Consider the following 21,198-nt stretch of genomic DNA (forward strand, 5'->3'; position numbering starts at 1 on the left):
ATCAGAAAATAGCTTGCATGCCCGGAGTGGAGGCTACCTGACCGCCGGGGCCACCAGAGGTTTTCCCCTACTAATGAAAGGGCTTTTTTCCTCTACACTGAATGACACTAAAACACATAAAACACCTCACACTAACCCTTTCTAAACCTCTTTCCTTGTTTCTCTTGTATGTCCCTTACTTCTCTATGTTTATATTATGCATTCGCACATGTTCTGTTGTTTGTCTCACAGTGAGGTTCTGTGGGGAGCCGGGGGTCCATTCTTTCGGGGTAAGTGAGTCTCACTTCTCGACCTTACCTCAAGCTACACTTCCTTTACCTTTGTTAAAGGGAGGTTCTCACCACGTGAGTCAGAGAGGACCCTTTCACAGCTCATGTGCTTATCTTACCCCATCTTGTAAAACTCTGCTGTATTTCCAATTTCCTTTCAGGTCCTAACAGCACCAGGCCTGATTTCCTCGCTCAGAGAGGCGCCTCTGCCAAGCCAGAGATCACCTATGTGTTTTCAGATCTTTGGGGCTAGCAGCCTTAGAGACCAAGCCCTCTCCTCCGAGCAGGACAGCTCCCCAGTTGGGGATCTCTTTTCTATCCCAATTTATGGATATGGAAATACATATCACTCAAGACGAAATGATTATTCTAGTCTTTGGTTCACTGTTTACAAATCATGCACAAAATTGAATTTACCAACTTTTCTTGATGAAAACTAATCCACGTCTGGGAGGTTACTAGACATCCTCGGCTTTATTTAACTCTGAGGACCCCTTTTTTTTTTTTTTTTTAGTTCTGTGCGAATCATGCTTAAGTTAGTATTTGAGTAGCGCTCTGAGTACTCAAAACAAAAATCATTGCTTGAGCATTTAATTTAATCTATTTTTATTCTTCTCTTCTCCAACCAATGTTTACATGAGAAATGCTTCTGTTTTGAACTTGCATGTCAGTTCAATAAAACTAAACATAAGGACATGCCATTGTGTTTTTCATTTGTGTTACTAGTGGTGTACGGGCACATAAATTAAACAAGTGAAACCTTTTTGCTATTCACTTCCATTGAGATTCCAAATCCTGTTATTCTGCACTAACACAATAAACAGCCTGGATGAATCTAATGTAGCAAAAGGTTCCATTGACATCATAGTGACAGCAGTCTGTTGCTCAAGTGAATGACTGATTTGGTTCAAGTCAGACTCGAAGAAAAAGATCCAGGTATGGAACACTTTGTTAATATAATAACTATAGGGGATGCACTTGGAGACCACTGTATAAAATCTTGATTTTATGCAGTTTGAATGCAGTTATCTCCTTGTGCATTCGATGAGCTCTGTAGTTGTAGTTTAAATAGAAGACACCATGTTGGTTTACTCAGTGCACTGTATTTTTTAATGAACTGTGAGGTTTTAGTGCTTGAGTGGTTGACTGTATTAAATATATTGAGGCATATTTGCTGTAGAGCTCTGTTTTTGTTAGTTGACTGGCTAACTTAACTTTGTATGATTTGGAGACAGAAAATAAAAGTATAATGTTCTTTTTTTTTTCTTATCACACTGGGTAGTTTAAAGTCACTTTGAACAAAGAACTGCGCATTAACAAATAGCAGCGTTACCATAGCTCTTTTTGGGCCCCACATCACAATTTGATTCAAAGATTATTTTTCAGCTTAAGGCTAATGACCTTGTTGAAACAGTTTTTTTTCCAGTTATAAAGCTTGTTAAGATGAAGACTTTCTGCTGTAACTTAGCAACCAAATGTGCATTCTTAATCATGACAAAATAGCCTTTAAAGAGCCAAGTCATTTGCATGCAAATAAGTGTCTGCAGGCCTGCATCATAATGCTGATTAACAAGCACAGCTCTACTTCTCCTGAATATAGGGAGTACAGCTGAGGTTGGCAAAGGCCCAACAAACTCTGGGTACTGTATGTGCCCATTCTAAAAGTGGATCTCTGTTTTTTACAGGGGTGTAATAGAACAACCGTACACTGCTCTCTCATTGTTTTCTGTGCAGGTCATCTGGTCTGTTAATACTCAGTAAACGACACTTGTTTATAAAGCCCCTGCTTACTGATGAAATGCTTCACAGGGAAGTTCAAACCCTCCTCTCACAAAAGTCAACTCGGTGAATTACAATGATTATTTCCAACAAACTGAGGTAAATAAATACAGAACTTTAAAAGATAGCACTATAGAAGTGATAATGGCATTGTCCCTTAAGCAACAGATCAAGCCTATTTTAAACTAATAAGCTTACTAAGAGTCTTACTTTGTTTTGAACAAAAACATATATTACAGACCACTATTACATTGAGTCCTAGTGAGGCACTAGTGTGGGGTTACAATGCTTTAATGTTTTAAGCCAGGTCGTAACTATGTTTTATTTTTTTTCTTTTTAAATGCATTGCTTTCAGTTTACATGAAGCAGTTCACAGTAATTAATTGTTTTGACAGTCTGTGGTAGACTTGCTGTACACATCAACAACCTAACCCAGTTATCTTGACAGATAATCCAGTGTGGCAAATTAAGAATGAGTGGAGTTGGTAAAATTTGACTATTTATGTTAATCATGGAAATTGTTTTAATTTGCAATACACACATACCGTAGGATCTCCCTGAGGAGGCCAGCTTGAGGTATGATGAGGAATGGGAAATTACATTTTGACCACATTCCAACCTGACTGTGGAAGTAGACTGTGTACATGAGGCCTGAACTGGGGCTGAGTTGAACTGTTTACCTCATAGGATTTGATACACATCCATTTAGTAAAGGTATAGAGAGACAGCACAGCATTCCCTACCCTGTCTAAAATAGGCACGGGAGAATTTCTGCCTTGGTTTTGCAGCCAGTAGTATAACTGATGACCTAATTATATTAAAAACCAAAAAAGTCAGCAGGACATCCGAACTACTTTACAATATTAAATGGATGTAAAATGAATGTTGGATGAAAAACAATGTGATGTCATGTCTGGCATTTTTAGTAATTTATTACTAAAACAGCGTTTGGAGAGATGTCCATCACTCTTTTTCAATTAATTGAAGAATATTACTATTAATAATCTTATTCTCCAACAAGTATTGGAATACAAAAAAGAGAAGAACGGCTTGTTATCAGGTTTTACCCCTTTCTTTATCTTCATATCAATGCAATTCATTTAATGTGCCCTCTGTTTTTTGTTGTCTCTGTTTTTTGTTGTCTGTAATATCTGTAATATATGTTTTTGTTCAGTTACGAGACCAGTTTGAAAAACTTCTTGAAAAACGTTTGATAATATTGCATGTGCTTTGTCTCAAAGGAAAAAAAAATATTGAAACATTATACTGCAAAAATGTAAATGGTGTTTTGATAACATTTACATTATACACCTTAAAACTGCTTTTCATAGTGACACGGTAACTTTCTTAAATATGTAATCATTATTTGTACATAGTAGGATGCATTTAAGATAGCTTAAAACATGTGCAAACTGGCTTGGGATTATGTCTTCAAAAGCAAGCTCCAACATTGAATGTCTGAGTTGTTTATTTCTGGTGTGGTAACTTTATTGGGCTTGTTATTACTTTGTGAAAATGTCATGCTGATGACATTTTGAAGTAAAGAGCTTTGAGAATCTAGCCCAAAAGCAGTCAAATATTTCAATTTTAATTTCTTATAATCTGTTTATTAAATATATTTGAATAAAGTAACTTTAGACATCAGGTACACTATTCTGCATCCCAGTGAGTCTCAATTGGATTGAGATCTTGGATTGGATTCAAGTTTGACTAATACTGATAATTTGATATTGCCATTTCTGTTTGAGAAGATGCCTTCCAGGCATAACTGGATTTATGTAGTACTGTGATCACAGTCCCTAATGCATGAACACGACTCTTGACCCCAAACTACAATTCACAATGTTTGAGACTTTTGAAGAATAATGTTCCCGTATTCTTAAAGAAATATTCCAGCTTTGTGTAGACTCCCGTCAGGATGACTCAAACTGTTATGCTGTAGATACTGAGGTGGACTAGCTTGCTAATTAATTGATGATTACCACAGGGAGAGATTTATTTAGTACCAGTATACCATGGACAGAAAGGGAAAATGTCCTCTAAGTTGATACTGTGAGCACTGTAGTTAAATCTGGTTTTCCACCAACCAGGCATTTTGCTAACAAAAAAAATCCTGCTTCAAGAGCTTTAATTCAGAATCCTGTATAAGCAGAGTTGTTTACTTTATAATTAGGTTTATCTGAAAGTTTTTATAGTATTTAGAAGTAGAAAATATGAAGCATTATTTGACTACGACTACTATTACCACTACGACTACTACTACTACTACTACTAATAATAATAATAATAATAATAATAATAATAATAATAATGTGTGTGCTAAATACAGCATAATAGCATTTCAACAATTTAGTTGTTAGCAGCTTGTTTCTGTTTTATTTATTATGAGTGGTTGAATAACATTTTGTTTTACCTTCTGTTTCTAGGCTGGGATGATTCGAACAGGTTCTGATGAATACTTCATTGAACCACTGCAACAGGGGATGCAGAGAAATGAAGATGAAGGGAGAGTTCATGTAGTGTACCGAAGGTCAGCTGTCCAACAGGCATCCCCTGACATATCCACTGACTTCCAAATTGCTGGTATGTTTTTTATGTTAAAATAATCGCTCAGAATTTAAACACTATACTTTTTTTTTTTCTACAGATTAATTGTACTGTTGGTTTGCTTGTGTAAGTCGCATGTTCATTCCAAGAATGTTGGATGATCAGCATCATTCTGATGAAAGTAAAAGCAGCTGTTGTTATGTGCTTTGCATTGCATTGTATTCAAACTAGGCATGGTTTTTAGAATGCTCACTACGTGACAGAAGCACATGTTGAAGCGGTTAATTAATGCCATTCAGTTTACTGCATGTGGTTTGTTTACAAAAGAAAAAGCTTTACTGGCAGCTAGAACTGAAGAGCAACTTTTAAAGTCTGTAGGCCAAAGCACTGTATCTCGGACTGCAGCAGTCTGAATGATAGGAAACATCAAACGTCAAATGGGATGGGACCACTTTAAAAAAAAAAAAAAAGTAATTTGAAGCTACTTTTAAGTTAAGGTTTAAATGCATCACAGTTCTTGATGTGTTATTGTCTGTAAAAATACTGTAAAACGAGAACATTTCGTGAGCAAGAAATGTTTTTTGCAGCAAAAATGGACCTTGAAGGCCATTAGCGAAATTAAGTTGCCGCAAAAAATCCTGTTTTACAGTATTTAAAATGTCAGGGAAGATCCTATTTTAATCATTTAAATGTCAGCAGTATTTAGATACGCTACTGACTAGACCCCTAAATGTCAACTGGAATGAATGAACTTGATTGAGATATATATATATATATATATATAATAATATATTTTCTATCTATATATATTATATATATATATATATAATATATATAAATTAAGCCCGGCCCTGCTAATGGAAACGTTTAGTAAAATCCAGACTTACATAAGTGCAGTACAGTTGCCAGAAAATATTTGGATGCTTGTACAATTATTGCCATTGGTACAAAATACCACCTACAAATCCTAATGTTACATTCTCTGGAATACGTTTCAAGTGGTTTTCAACTGTTGACTTTGTGTTTTTTGAAGGAAGAATTATTTGTATTTTTTTTTACAAAATTATAGAGCTTGGTGATTTCACTTACTGTTCAAGTATGTGATTAGTTTTCTAGATTATGTTTCTAGAATCCATCAATGGACCAAATGACTTGTAAAGGGAGACAATAGGAGCCCCATAATAATAATAAAAAATGTCAATTTTGTAAATTAACTGGTAGTTTGTACATTCCCAAGATTTTGGCAGTACAATATTGTCATCTAGAACAAAGTGTGTAAATCAAGGAAAAAATAACATTGCCTAGGGCTGAATACAGCCAGAACGCTATTATGCTATATACAGTGACTCTCAAAAGTATTCACCCCCCCCTTGGACTTTTCTACATTTTATTGTGTTACAACATGGATTCAAAATGGATTTAATTAGGAGTTTGCCACTGATCAACACAAAAAAGTATGTAATGTCAAAGTGAAAAATAAAATCTACAAATTGTTCTAAATTAATTACAAATACAAAACAGAAAATAATTGATTGCATAAGTATTCACCCCCTTGAGTCAATATTTGGTAGAGGCACCTTTGGCATCATTTACAGCCATGACTCTATTTGGATAAGTCTCTGCCAGCTTTGCACATCTGGACACTGCAATTTTTGCCCATTCTTCTTTGCAAAATTTCCACATATTTTTGATTGGATTGAGGTCCGGGCTTTGACTGGGCCACTCCAGGACATTGACCTTTTTGTTTTCAAGCCACTCCAGTGTGGCTTTGCATGTATGTTTGGGGTCATTATCCTGCTGGAAGATGAATCTTCTCCCAAGGCCCAGGTCTTTTGCAGACTTCAGCAGGTTTTCCTCCAGGATTTGTCTGTACTTTGCTGCATCCATTTTGACCTCTGTCTTCACAAGCTTTCCAGGCCCTGACGCAGAGAAGCATCCCCATAACATGATGCTGTCACCACCATGCTTCACGGTAGGGATGGTGGTCTCAGGATGTTGTGCAGTGCTAGGCTTGCGCCAAATATAGAGCTTAGCGTTGAGGCCAAAAAGCTCTATTTTGGTCTCATCAGACCATAGAATCTTTTGCCACAGTCTCCCACATGCCTTCTGGCAAACTCTAGCCAAGATTTGATGTGAGTTTTTTTCAACAATGGCTTTCTTTTTGTCACTCTCCCATAAAGGCCAGTTTTGTGAAGCACCCAGGCTATTGTTGCCATATGCACAGTGTCTACCAGCTCAGCCGTGGAAGACTGTAACTCCTTTAGAGTTGCCATAGGCCTCTTGGTGGCCTGCCTGACTAGTGCCCTTCTCTCCCGGATACTCAGTTTTTGAGGACGGCCTGTTCTAGACAGATTCACAGTTGTGCCATATTCTCTCCATTTCTTAATAATGGACTTTACTGTGCTCTGGGGATATTCAATGCCATGGAAATGTTCTTATATCCTACCCCTTATTGGTGCTTTTGAAGAACCTTATTCCGGATTTGCTTTGATTGTTCCTTCGTCTTCATGATGTAGTTTTTGTTGGTACTAACCAACTGTGGAACCTCCCAGAGACAGGTGTATTTAACCTGAAATCATGTGAAACACCTTAATTGCACACAGGTGGACTCCATTCAACTAGTTATGTGACTTCTAAAGACAATTGGTTGTACCAGAGCTTATTTAGGTGTGTCATAGCAAAGGGGGTGAATACTTATGCAATCAACTATTTTCTGTTTTATGTTTGTAATTAATTTAGAACAATTTGTAGAATGTATTTTTCACGTTGACATTATGGTCTTTTCTGTGTTGATCAGTGGCAAAAACGTCTAATTAAATCCATTTTGATTCCATGTTGTAACCCAATAAAATGTGGAAAAGTCCAAGCGGGGTGAATACTTTGTCGTAGACATTTTTGCATGTTTGTACTCTTTGCATTTTTCGATTTTTTGCATCTCAGTTGTGCATTGTTTATCTGACCCTGCCATGCCTTGCATTAATTTAAAGGATTTTAATGGGCTTTCTATTGATATAAATATAAAAAAATTGTTTTTGATATACTTTTGGATACTTCTTGCACCCCCCCCCCCCTTGCTTCGCTTCTCCCCTAGGGTGATGGACTAGCCACCTCACACCAGCTGCCCATGCGCAGTTCATCCTGAGTTGCCGTGATCAAGTTCTTGACAGTAAATTACATCTCATCTAGTATCACTGAATGATTCACGGTTTTGCATTGGCTTAGATAAGGTGTGCGGGAAAGTAAATTGCAATACTTGTTGAAGGAATATACAAGCGAGTTCCTAGCTGGGTAAACCCTCACAACTTTCATGTATTCGTGTATCTCAATAATAAAAACACAATATCCAGGAATTGTTTTGATGTTTCTTAAAAAAAAAAAATGAAAAAAAAAAAGAAAACTTTCATATTATTGGATTATACCATGTACAGGATGTAATTCTTCATGTAATATTTGTTTTCTTGCGGGATCAAAATATTGGTTAACAAAGCTATTCACGTTTTGAATGATAACTTTTTTATTTGGAGGTTTTCTAAACCTTAAGTTAACAAAAAATGCGTTTACGGTTAAAAATTAGGGTAATTCCACAAGTGGATGTTTCAGAAATGCATTACCCACTGTTTGAGCAGTGTTGGTGGCCATTTCCAATATATCATTCATTGTGAATTATGGTTTTACTAGATTCTGTTTGCCCCTTAGCAGTTCAGCACCAATGTCTCAATGACAAAACCCCCCATTCAGTGCAACACATTCATTTAGAAAGTGCTTTGTGCCCAAGTAATTTTGTAATTACATTCTAACAGTGGGAAACTTGGGATAACAGGGCCTTTATCTTGCAGCTTCCTTTCAAGGTTTTTTTTTTCACTTTCCCTAAAGAGCCAAGTTCTTGTGTGGTTGTTGTAGTTGCCATGACAATCTGTTAGCGTGTCTTTGTCCCAGGTGGGAAACATGCAGGAGTGGGGAATGATTTGGGAGTTGCTCCTGGTTGCTAGGAAATGTAGACCAAGAAACAGCAGCCAGGATAATGAGATAACTGCTGTCCTTATGAGACCTCAGAGATTTCCCAGACATCCTAACATTGTCTGTGGCCATGTATCTGTTGGGATTTTCCAGCTTGTTTCTAAATAAAGCTGATCTTTTAAATAACATTCCACATGTTGAATTATTAATACTAAAATATGAATTTGCCTTCCACATGTGTATAAAGAGCAGGGGATTGTAGCAGACACATAAAATTGGTGTGCAGTTGCTTGCAGAAGCATTTCTTAAATATGATTAGGTTTGACTGTTAATCGCGATCATAGAACTACAGCGCAAATAACCATGGCTAGTCTCTGCATCCATCTGTTTTAAAGTGTGTTGGTTCAGACCCACGCTTTTGTATGGCTATGAATTGCTCAAAAAACTTAAACAACTTTCCAAAAAAGTTGCAAAATATTTATTGTAATTAAAAGTACTGGGCACGATTCTACATGCTGTTTATACCCATTTGCCATTAGAAAACACTTTTCAAAAAAGGAAAACAAACCAAATAACATTAACAAAACAGTAAGCAACTGACAAATTTAATTCAGCAGTCTTTAGTTGTTTCTTACTAGTTTTGGAATTGTAAAATGTTTTTTTTCTCGTAAAAATAAAATAAATAATAATAAAAAAAACAAAAAAAAAAAACAAGTGTGCTAAAGACGGTTGTGGTAAATAGCTTGGAGAATCTAGCCCACAGAAACCTTAACTTATCTTTTAATTACTGTTTCATAAAGCACATGGATATTCTAAATTACTAAATAGGTCTATGGCAAGGGAAGAAGTATCTGCCTTTTTTTAGATTAGTTTGCCCTAGCCTTTCTGTTTATTACAGCCAAATTAGGTATGTTTCCAAGTTTAAATTTGTTTAAACAGTCCACCCTTTCCATAAAGTTCAGACTGGGTTAACAATGAACAAGAAATGGAGATATAGCACAAAGAAAAGTTAGATGTTTATTGTGCCATTGACCTCCAATTACACCAATTACAGTGTGGGACTACTGGTGTGTTGTGAATTCTGAATTTTCACCTTACAGTATTAAACAGGAGGTGCATAGTCAATTTTATTTATTGTTCTGTTAAAGACAGTTTAACCTTGATGCTGTAGGAATGTAAATGTAAAGGAATGTAAACCCATTGATTGAAATTCAATTCTAATAATAGAAAGTACAAGAATGCTGATTCCTTACCCCAAAAGAATAGCTGTTTTAAGCTGTTTTCCTAATGATATTTCAATTGGAGACTTTTTGAACTGTTCGAAGAACATTAATACCCAGTCATTGCCTCATGAAAGATATGTGTAAACTGAATGCATAACTGCATACACTGACTTAAGCTCGTAGCATGAACTCGGCACTTGCAATCAAAAAGATGTTAAGTACCCAAGATGCTGTACATACAGAACCTATGAGCCTAATTGAATTCCCTGTAACTGGCTGGGTTTGTGAATAGACCCGTGAATGAGGCTTTTCGAGAGGCTGGTTATGCTGTATCTTGGTTTGTAGAGCAATTCACGACACTGTGTTACTTGAATGCTTTCCATGCAGCTCAGGTCAGTCTTCGAGACCTCTTTGCTTGCCAATCCGCTGCTGTTGAATCTGCTCTTTCCTGTGGGAAAATGGGTGCTGAAATAAAGAGGTAATGTCTTTGACCACAGGTAGAAGAAATTGACTGTTCATTTGCATTTAGAAGGAATAAAAAGGTTTGCTTTTCCTCCAGAATGATTCTAAATTATAACATATTTGCAAAATATCTGAAAGTTTCTTCCTTTAACTGGAAATTCCATTTTTTTTAATGATTTAAATTGCTTTTGCACTGAAATGATGAAGAAGGCAGAAACCGTTAAGTCAAGGTTAATTGTTTTTATTTTATGAATCAATTTTCCAGCTGCTTCAGCCCACTCCCTGTAAAGATTTGTAGCAAGGTGACCCTTTTGGATTGATATACGTCACCATTCAACAACAACAACAACAACAAAATTATTGTTAAATATCAGATAATAAATTTAATAAATATATAATATTGCATTTACCCCCATTGGCTCACCTTGTCTGGTGAAACAGGGTGTCATGAGATCAGGAGCTTGCAGGGTAAATTCCCAGTCACGTAGAGCTGCTGGTTGTGGCTGATGGCCTATAAGGAGCTATGCACTGCTATAGCGCTCCCACAGGCTGAAGAGCAAAAGTCAGCTGGTAATTCAATAGATAAGGTTCATTTCCTCCTCCGGGGTTCAGTAGCTCAGCAATATCCTCTGTTTTGGTTCACCAAGTGAAAAGTGGGAACAGAAGATGCCCGTTGACCTTTGTTCCTCCTCCCATAATGAATTTGTTTCACTGAAGCCTATCGGTATGTAATGTGAATGTCAAACTTTGGCTGCTTTAGGTGTTGTTTACAGTTTTAAATAGTCATATTAATTTAAGTAAAAATATAAAATAAAATATATGTACTTAAAGAGTTTAGGTCTATGCAGATAGTCTGCTCATGCATAATGAGTAGCATTATTGGTATTAGAATGTTAGCTTGAAATGTAAGACAGATAAGAAGGGAACTACTGTAAAAGTAGTTTCTCTCTTTGACTTGGATATTGGGCCAGATGCATAGTTGGCTTGAATTTCATAGTATAAAACCCATTTTTACAGTTTTAATCTGCCAGAATCATTGGCTGTTACAACTAAAGGTTGTAACAGCTAAAGAATTCAGAAAAAAAAAATGTCACTGATCCAACAGGACAGTGCTAAATTCCTTTCCAAATCAGGATTGTTTAAATGTTAGTTTTAACCTGTAAATGTTGCCTGATATCAGACTACGTAATCTGAGGTATGATCTCCTTTGTAGCGTTACCAAGAATATGTTAGCTTTGAAGGTCTGTGTAAAAATGAACCTGTGCTCGTTTTACATTTTACCACAGTTGTAAAATGAATTTCAAATGGGTACTCGGGACATTTTTCTTTGGTCTTTGTTTAAAAAAATAAATGAGTTATTTTGACTGTGCTGTTAAACCGATTGCATCAGCAGATGACTGAATAGAACACCCCGTTCTTATGAAGATGACAACTAGAAGACTTTCTTTTCTGATTAATGACATGGACAGTTATGTTCACTGAAACGTCTTGGCAAACTGAAGGACTAGCTTGTTCCGAAATTCCACTGTGGAAACTTCACTGTTGTTGTAGTAGTTAATTGATAACTGTGTTGGACCGCTTTTATCGGGAGATACCGTCACTGGCTGTCAGTTGTCAACTTCACATAGTGTTAGTATCCAAAATATGCATCTCTGTATCTAAAATCTACAAGCAATTAGAATGGGCATGTGTTCTCACCTTGATGCATGTTTAAGATGACTGAACACTTCATATAATGTATGAGTTGGAATTAAGGAGTGGGGGGAACGGACTTGACAACCTATCTCTGCTAAGTACAGTAGGAATGATGTGACCTTAAGTATACTTTGCATGAAATTAGGTTAGTAATATATCCACAGTATTTGGTAAAACATATAAATACAAATATAGGAAGGATTAATTGCACAAAAGCCTAATTGTGCTTCATATTTTGACCATTTTGACCATTTACAGCAGGGTGCAATCTCAGCTACAGTAAAAGTTTCCCGTGCATATGTTTTGAATGGTGATGTGAACACGTGTGTGCTAACCTTTTACTTGAGACAATTTGCTCGGCCAAAGATTAAATGACCCTGTCCATCTCGGGGTTTAAGGAAGAGCAGCTGTTCACCAGACATCATGCAAATGAAGAGGAAAGGATGGAGCGCATATGCAAATTAGCCACCTGTACAGAACTCATGCTGTTTTCGCAGGAAAATGCCAGAACGGGTGGTTTACATGCAGAGAACAATATTTGAGAATGGAGTCCATGGTTGTCACGTGACATCTTGTTAAAATTAAACCGTGTACAGCTGTGGCTTGTGCCTTGTGCACAGAGTTTGTGACCCAAACGTGAACATGCATCATCACTTCATGAGTCAATAACACTGCATGTAACCTCCGCCAATATCACAAATGTTAACTGTATTACTGTAGTTCAATTCACTGACAATCCACTAGAGGGAACTGGCTGAACCAATTGTGGGTTAAAGTGTCTGACCTGTACCATGGTAACACACCAAATAGCTTTCATTCAGGGGAGTTGTCTGTTTGATCTGGGGCAAGGGGTATATGCTTAATTAGTAAAGCAATGTTTTCTTTGAGGTTATGAACAGATTTGTAAAAAAAAAAGTGTCACCTCAATGTGATGTAATTTATCTGTATGCTCTTTTAGCAGAGACTAAACTGGTCACACAAAAAACTAAACGAAAGAAAAAGATACAGTATGTGCATTCTATGCTGAGTTGCAACCATAAATTTAGCAATTTTATTCCCTGCATTTCTCCTCAGAAAATGTTTTTTTTTTTTTTTTTTAATTATACAAACATACATTTGCTACATTGAAAACATACATACAAAAAAAAAAAAAATGTATCAGCACTTGTATATTTCTGCCCCTGGTAGGATACCCAGCTTTGAACAAGGAATGGTAATGTTTGTAATTGTAAAACTGCATCAACTCCACACAATTTTTATCTTTGTTAATAAAGGGATTCAAATCTGAAAAAAAAAGGTCTTTAGTAGAACAGACAAACCTTTCAACAGAGTGTCTTTACCAGTTGATTCCTGAGCATGTTCATTAGATTTAAAATTTAAACATGTTATCTGTAAACAGTGAACATGCTGTATTGAGTTTATGATCTGTTTTTGCAATAAGTCTACACTTATATCAGAGCAAGTGACTTTCTTTCAGGCCAGGAAAAGGTGGAGGTCCTATGTGGGAGAATTTATTACTGTGCACAGCATGCTGAAAAAGAAAGATAAAAATCTCTTGTGTGAATAAGCATGATTTATATTCATAACACATCTGTGTGAGACTCAGTCCTGGCTCACTGGTAGGAATTTGGTGAGCTGGCAGGGAAGCAAAACCAAAAAAAATTGGCAGAAAAGATTCAAAAGAAATATCACACAGAAAAATGTAAAACGTTTTATATCTAATCTTGGATTAGGAAGCTCTTTAATTCATTATACAGTAGTAAATACAAATATATTTAACAATGTAATGTGCAGATTATCGTGGTTTCTTAAAATGATGTAATTTAAAGAAAATAAAACAAGTGGGGCCTTTTTTTTAAATAATACATTCAGTGCATAATGTATGTATTTACATACTGACTAAATTGATATGCAGCGTTGTTGAATGATTCCCTCAGGCTAGTTTTATAATAGGTATTGACCAATAAAAAATACTAAAGTAACATTAATTTTGGGTCTCATCTGATCTTTATTTATGAAGAAATACAGTTTTGAAAATGTTCTTCAGAAGTATATGAGAAGTATAGAATCCGGGTTAACTAACACTCTTTGGGGGTGATGTAAGGATACATGCAAAGTGCTGCCGTAAATCATGTTTAGCAGCTGTAAAGTCTGATTTTACCGGTTACTAAAAAGCAGCGCATGTAAAGAATGGTGTTCACCTGGCGTTCTGCACCCGCTGTCAAATTTTCACTTTGTAACCATTAATCCATTAAAATTATATTGAAATGTATTCAACTGAAGAAAAGATCATGGACATGGGTGGGATCTGGACACTAAGCAGGCACAATTATTATAATGTGATTAGTGATCACCTGGGGCCTTGATATCTCCAGTCTGTCCATTTCAGATGTCTCTCTCTCTGACCATTTCTTAATCACTGCTAATATTAATCTCCCTGCTCCTTCCTCCACTACTGATACTGTTGTCTCCTTCCATCCCAAGAATCTGCTGAATCCTCTGAAACTCTCAGAATGTGTCTCGATGTGGTGACCCTCTACAACACCGCTCTTGCTCATATCATTGACACTCTTGCCCCGCTTACAACCAGAACCGTCGTGAAAGATCGAAACTGCCCATGGTACACTGGGCCATCTCCAAAGTCCGTGCCTATCATTCCCTTCCAGATGTGGAGATACTTTGTCATGCATTTGTCTCCTCTCAACTCGACTACTGCAACTCTCTATATGGTGGTCTCCCAGCATGCACCATAAACCGACTGCAGCTAGTCCAGAATGCCGCTGCCAGGATCCTTACCAGATGTAAAAAACATGATTACATTAACTACCTTCTTGCCAAGCTGCACTGGCTACCTGTAAAGTTCAGGACTATTTTCAAAACTCTCCTGCTCACCTACAATGCCCTTCATCACACAGGTCCCAAACCTCCTCAACCTGCTGACCAGCTACAGTATGTCCCTGCCCACAAGCTGAGGTCCTCTGACTCCGGCCTGCTTGTTATCCGCAAGCAAAAGTGCACCACACTCGGAGAACGCTCATTTAGCTTCATGACTCTGACTCTTTGGAATTCTCTCCCAGCTTTGGTGTTTGATGCTCCCACCGTCGCTTGCTTTAAATCAGCTCTCAAGACCCACCTGTTCTCTCTTACTTTCCATGCTCTTTAAGCCTCATATCTGCTATTAGCTTCTGTGTTGCTGCTACTATCTTGCGTATTATGTTACTGTCATGTATTATGCATGTTATTTCGTATTTAATTAACTATTTCATGTATTATGCTACTATCATGTATTATGCACTTTCCACTGTATTTAATGTATTATGCTTTTTTTTTTTTTTTTTTTTTTTTTTACTGTGTCATGTATCATGCATTTCTCTGTATTTTAAAATAATTTGTATGTTCTTGTTGTTTCTGCATCTTGTAAAGCACTTTGTGATGGTGTTACACCATGAAAGGCACTACATAAAATAAAGATTGATTGACAGTATTCTGCATTTCGAGTTTATTTTATATATATATATATATATATATATATATATATAGAAAAATTGGGATACAATCAGTAATAAATAATTTTTAATTGAAACATCCGTAAAAATTGGAGGGGGGGAGGGTTGGATCTCAGTATACACACGTTACAGGTGGAACATGATGCGTAGCAGTTCTGATTGGTTTCTGATTAAGTTTAATGACCTTGGCATGTATGATGAAGCAGAATCTGTGCAAGTCGAGGCCACATTTTCCCATGTTAGCTGGTATTTTGCAAATGTTTGGGCAATCGCTATGCTGGTGGAAATAGTATCTACAAAAGGTATGAGTATTGCAAAACAAGCCAGGTTTATTCGCCTTGAAATCATAAAAAAACTAAAAAGAAAATTGACCTAACTGGGCGGTACCATCGCAGGAAGTCTCCAATAGCAATACATACCTGTCTGTGTCTCTCAGTTCACTATCTTGTTTTAGTTTAATGTATCCCTTATTTTCCTGTATGTTCTTTTTTTGTTAGCGCGAACATCTCAATGCAGCTGTATTTCCACTGTTATGCGTATTTTGCCTCATCTAACCCACTTCTGTTATTTTTGCTTTTGTTTTCTTGTAAGTATTCATAAACTGATTTACATTTTCTCCCCATTCCTCATCCGCTAAAAAATATTATATTTCCGTGTTTCAATTTAGTTTTTGATTAAGCTAGTAGTTACCATGCCTAGCAATTGCCACAATAATCTGACCTTGATTGGTCAACATAATCAGGTGATAATGTGTTTGTGAAGTGACAGAGAACCACGTTTGAATGTTATTTGATCCGCTGACGTCTAAAAGTCTGCTGTATCCTAGGGTACAGTGTAGGGCTGCTTATTACAATGTCAGAGTCAAAATGAAACAGCATTTTAATCAAAATGTTGTGCATTTCCTAGAAAATAGTCCCAAGAAAATATTGAGTAATAGACAAAAATCATGTATAGATCAGTAAAAACCGACATCCTGTTAAAAAAAAAAAAAAAAGTCCTGTAATTTTTTGGTAAAATTCGGAATAAACCGGAAACGTGGAACAGTAAATGTGATGTAAGGATTTTGCCTTGCACAAGCAATTGCTGACCCTCCAAAAACTTTACACCTCTTCTTACATGGTGCACACCATTGTAGAAGCGAGTAACTAAGAGCTATATAAAATCACAGACATGCAGAGACCTGTCATTGACCTCAGGATGGCTGCTGGGGTACACTTCCTAATGCAGTGACACTTGGCTCTTATTTGGAAGAGGCAGGAGCACATTCAGAGGAGAAGGGCATGACAAGAAGACCCTGCATATTCAATCCCAGGGTCACTTTGTTTGGGATTCTGGAGGATTCGGTGCTAGAGTGTTATAGTCTCACTCCACAGGTCATCCTAGACCTAATAGTTGAATTCAGGGATGAGCTAGACCCCAGTGTCAATCTAGGAATTGCTATCCCTGCATATGTGAAAGTGCTGTGTTCTCTGCATTACTTAGCCTCTAGTTCCTTTCAAACCACAGTTGGAATGTCTGGAGGGATAGCCCAATCCACCTTTTCCAGAGTGCTAGGCAAATTTCTGGATGTCATGCTAAAACGGGCAGGCCAGTACATATAATTTCCTGAAGATGCTAGCATAACTGATGTGGGCTAAGGCTTAAGGACTCTCAGCTCCTCCTCTGAAAACGTATTTTCTTTTCTGTGTGCCAAGAGGACTTTGCTGCCATTTCTCTGACATGTTTTTTTGGGGGTTTGTATTTTCATGCTCTACAATTGTCATGTGGCGACTAATGCTCTCTGTACTCCTAACTGTGCAACTGTGTTAACATAATTGATGATCATTATTTGTGTGTGTTGAGTAATTTACATTATTCTTAAGCTTACATAGGGTGCAGTGCAAAGTAATTGCCTGGTCACAATGCAATTTGAATTTTGCATCCACAATTATTTGCACTGCACCTATACTTACATCAAACCCTTTATGTACCGTAGTTATGTAGTACAGTATAAACTGTCATATCCCATTTCATTGGTTTCAGGGTTCCATTGGATATGTCAAAATAATTGTAATAAAGTATTTCCAGCATAAAATACCTTATTTTTCATTATAGCTTTAATAAAGATTTGTCGCTTATTAACATGTTGCGATCTTGTTTGTACATTCTGCTTGTTAATCAAAAAAGAAGGCTTGGCCAATTTAAAAGCCAATGTAGTTGTTTCACAGAAAAAAAATAACCCTGTAAATTAAATCAATTTTACTATTAACATGTTTCTCAGTTGTGATTTAAGATACATGAGTGGCTTAACAGGTATCAATTGAATTATTAAAGGAGAGTAGAAAAGTTGTGGTAAAGCACTGAAAATCAGAAGCCCTAATTATAACACTGCATGCCTACAATAGCTTTTATCTCAAAGCTGGTTTCTGATATTGGTTGACAGAACTGGCAAACCAGTGTGTAAGAGCAGGTGCAGGGAGGACATCCAGAGTTCATTGCCCCAAAACATCTGTTAAACACTGGAATGTAAGAGGGTTGGAATCCACTTAGTGACAACTGAACAATTAAGGACAATAATGCATTCTCGCACATTAGTGATCAACACAATGGTGACACATTGGAAGGAAATGAGCCATTGTGAACGCAAGGCCAATTTGTGAGTCATGGTATCAGTGAAGGGGCATTTGAAGTTACTCTGTTGTTTTGGTAAAAGGTTGACATGCATATTTTCCCACATTCTGTCTGAAATGCTTTGTTATACCTTCTACAATATATGACTGAATAAGAATTGCCCCTCTTCCCACAACAGATTATCACAGTGTACCTTGGCAGTTAAGGTCATTTATGTCAGCAGTCTTTTCACATTTTATAAGAGAAAATGTAAATGCTGTACAGTTATTGTCAGTCTTTTACCTTTTGTCTCTCTTTGCATTTTTTTTAAGTCACTACAGTAAACATGTTGTAGCTGCAGATTTGACATATTTCTGAATATATATGCTTTATAATATATGGTTATAAAATAAGTGGGCTCAGAGAGGCACGATGCTTTACACCGTAGAAAAACATATGGACATTTGTAACACCTTGAGACATCTGTGCCTCAGAGGAACAATCTCCTCTTTCAAGACATTAGACACAGACAGCAATGGGAGATAAAGCAAAGTATGGCCTTTGCAAAGCCATTGAAGTTCAGTATCCAAATACAGTATAAATGGATGCTTTACACCATTTAATATTCTAAATCATTCATTCCTCATCTGATTAATATCATCTGATAAATGTATGTGTTCTCTTATATTTCTCTATTGCCATTTCTGCTTCACTCATAATGAAGGTCAAAAGAAGACACACAATTGAATTGTGGAATCTTCAGAAACTAATACCCTCCTCAAAAACTTTCCACAATGTAGACATTATTTATAATAATGCAATATTAAACAATATAATTTTATCCCTACTGTTTTAAGTGAAAATTATTTGAAAGGGTACATTTGCTGTGCTCCAGATGTGCTGGCTAGTGGACACCCCATGATGACGTGATTGGTCCTCCAAACATAATCTACTGTAATCTATCGTTTTAGCAAATACACTTCACATCTTATTCTTACAGTACTAGAATAAATAAAGAAGGACAAAGTGGCTGTTGCTAGTCTCTGTTTTTATTAATGACCAATAAATGTAATTCAACTTTAACATCCAGAATTATTTATCCACCCCTTACAGTACAGTTTGACGAGATTACTGGCAGTGAGAGAAGAACAAAAACAGAGAAACACAATTAAATGACTGCCAAGTTTTTATTACACCAGGCTCACGGCTAATCTGCTCATGTCAAGGGTCTCTCTAAATTGTGAAATATCCTGGAAGAAATTGAATTGCTGACAAAACAACTTCAAAAATGGCAGGTTGTCAGAATATCTGGGACGTCTTGGAACACTGCCTGAGGGCTAGAGTCAACAGACCACAATCTATTACTGAACTGGCACTCGCTGAGATGGAGAAATCCAAATGTTAACCATAGTAGAATCATAGCTTAATTGAGTAAAGCATAGTAAAAGCAATGTAAAGCATAGTTAAGCATTGGAAAGAACAATAAGGTATGTTCAAGTATATTAATAAACATGGCAAACCAGTGTAAACTATGGTGAATGCAGTGTAACCATGGGAAAAACACGATAAAACTGAAAAAATACCACGCTAAACTTTTCTAAGGGAATGGTGCTATATTAAAGCAGATTAGAAGTTTAATAAATGGTTGTGAATTTATGACCTTGTATATGCCCTTAATGTCGCAGTACTTGCTGTAATACAGTGCATATCATATCAATTTAAACAGATTTCTAATAGATGATGTAGTCCTTATTAGAGGATGACAGATAATTAAAAAAAAAAAATAGAAAAGTATTCTGACAACCTGTCATTTTTGAAGTTGTTTTTATCAGCATTTCAATTTCTTCCAGGATAATATACTATTCAGAGAGTAGACATGGGCTGATTAGCTGTGAGCCTGATGCAATTTAATACAGAGATTCCTCAATGTGGATGATTTAAATTTAAATTGCAATTGAACTGACGATTTAATGATGATAATGAATTTGGCCGGAGACCTTGTCTCTTTTATTGACAGCTGCACCTGCACTAACCTCAGCATTTGAAATGGAAGTATCTTCACACTCTCGTGCTGTTAATAACATTCTGAACTACACAAGAGTCAAGTTCGGTTTCTGTTGATGTCTCTGCCGTTGGTAGTTTAGCTTTTTTGTTGTAGAAAAACTCCAAAAGTAACTGCCTTTTTGCCATTTTAAAAGGGCTACATCAAATTCACTCTGTTTTTAGCACATTTTCGCTGACTGAAAAAGTAAAAGTCTCACACGAGAACAAATATAACGGTGAAGGGTCTTAGACACTGTTTGGTTATGTTACTAAGGTTTGAAAGTTTGAAATAAACTGCAGATTAACTGTACATATTCTGTACCCACTTACGGAAAACATAAAAATATATATTTTTATTTTTAAATAATAAACCCTGGCAGCAGTGGCGTAGCTGGGATTTATTTTCGGGAGGGGATGGAAATGGTAACTTTTATAAGGTGAGTAATCACAGAGGTGCAATTGGCAACCTGATTTTTTATTCAGGCATTGACGTTTTATTTTTCGAAAAATAAAGAACAACCTTTTTTTTTTTTTAACAGAAGATTCAATAACCAAATACACTGTTATGCAAAATAGTAAAAAAAAAAAAAAAAAAAGCAAAGATTCAGTTTAGAACACTTCCGATTAAAAACAAAAAAGGAAATACAAAGGAAAGGACTTGAACTTTTAACATGCACATCAGATTTCAATTTCACATTATGATAATAATTAAAAATAACTATATCTAATTTAATTAATACTTATGGTTGTTCATTTTTGTTAACTAACGTTGTGTTCAAAGCAAAGCAAACCATTTTATTTAATCTCACAAATTTAATTACCATTTGACAGGCACAGGACTGCTGGTGGTAGCTGCTAGCTTGTTGTCTTCAGGCGGTTCATCAACAGTTTTCTGACGTTTAGACAAGTTAGGACGACCAAAACAAATAGCTAATTTTTTAATTATGTTTTCCATTCCCCTACCGCTGTCAGGCTATACTTCACGTCTCCCACTCAGTGTTATGTCACGGTGCGCGTCCATTTGGACTGTAAAGTGTAAAAGCTGTGTGCATTGTCCAATCAGAAGAGTTCAAGATTGAACCTTTTACGAATGACAGTAAATAGCCCAATCACAAACATAAATTTGAA

At 36.4% G+C, this 21,198-nt stretch overlaps 1 protein-coding gene across 1 annotated transcript in view; it reads left to right on the forward strand.

Annotated features, from left to right (window-relative positions):
- Positions 1-21,198, forward strand: part of LOC121317269 (A disintegrin and metalloproteinase with thrombospondin motifs 3-like) — a 101,610-nt gene that overhangs the window by 29,711 nt on the left and 50,701 nt on the right. Inside the window, exon 4 of the mRNA XM_041253019.1 lies at positions 4,475-4,631. Within this exon, the coding sequence (XP_041108953.1) occupies positions 4,475-4,631 (157 nt within the window). The remainder of the gene's footprint in view (positions 1-4,474; positions 4,632-21,198) is intronic.

The sequence above is a fragment of the Polyodon spathula genome, chromosome 1 (genome assembly GCF_017654505.1).
Source record: "Polyodon spathula isolate WHYD16114869_AA chromosome 1, ASM1765450v1, whole genome shotgun sequence".
Taxonomy (NCBI): domain Eukaryota; kingdom Metazoa; phylum Chordata; class Actinopteri; order Acipenseriformes; family Polyodontidae; genus Polyodon; species Polyodon spathula.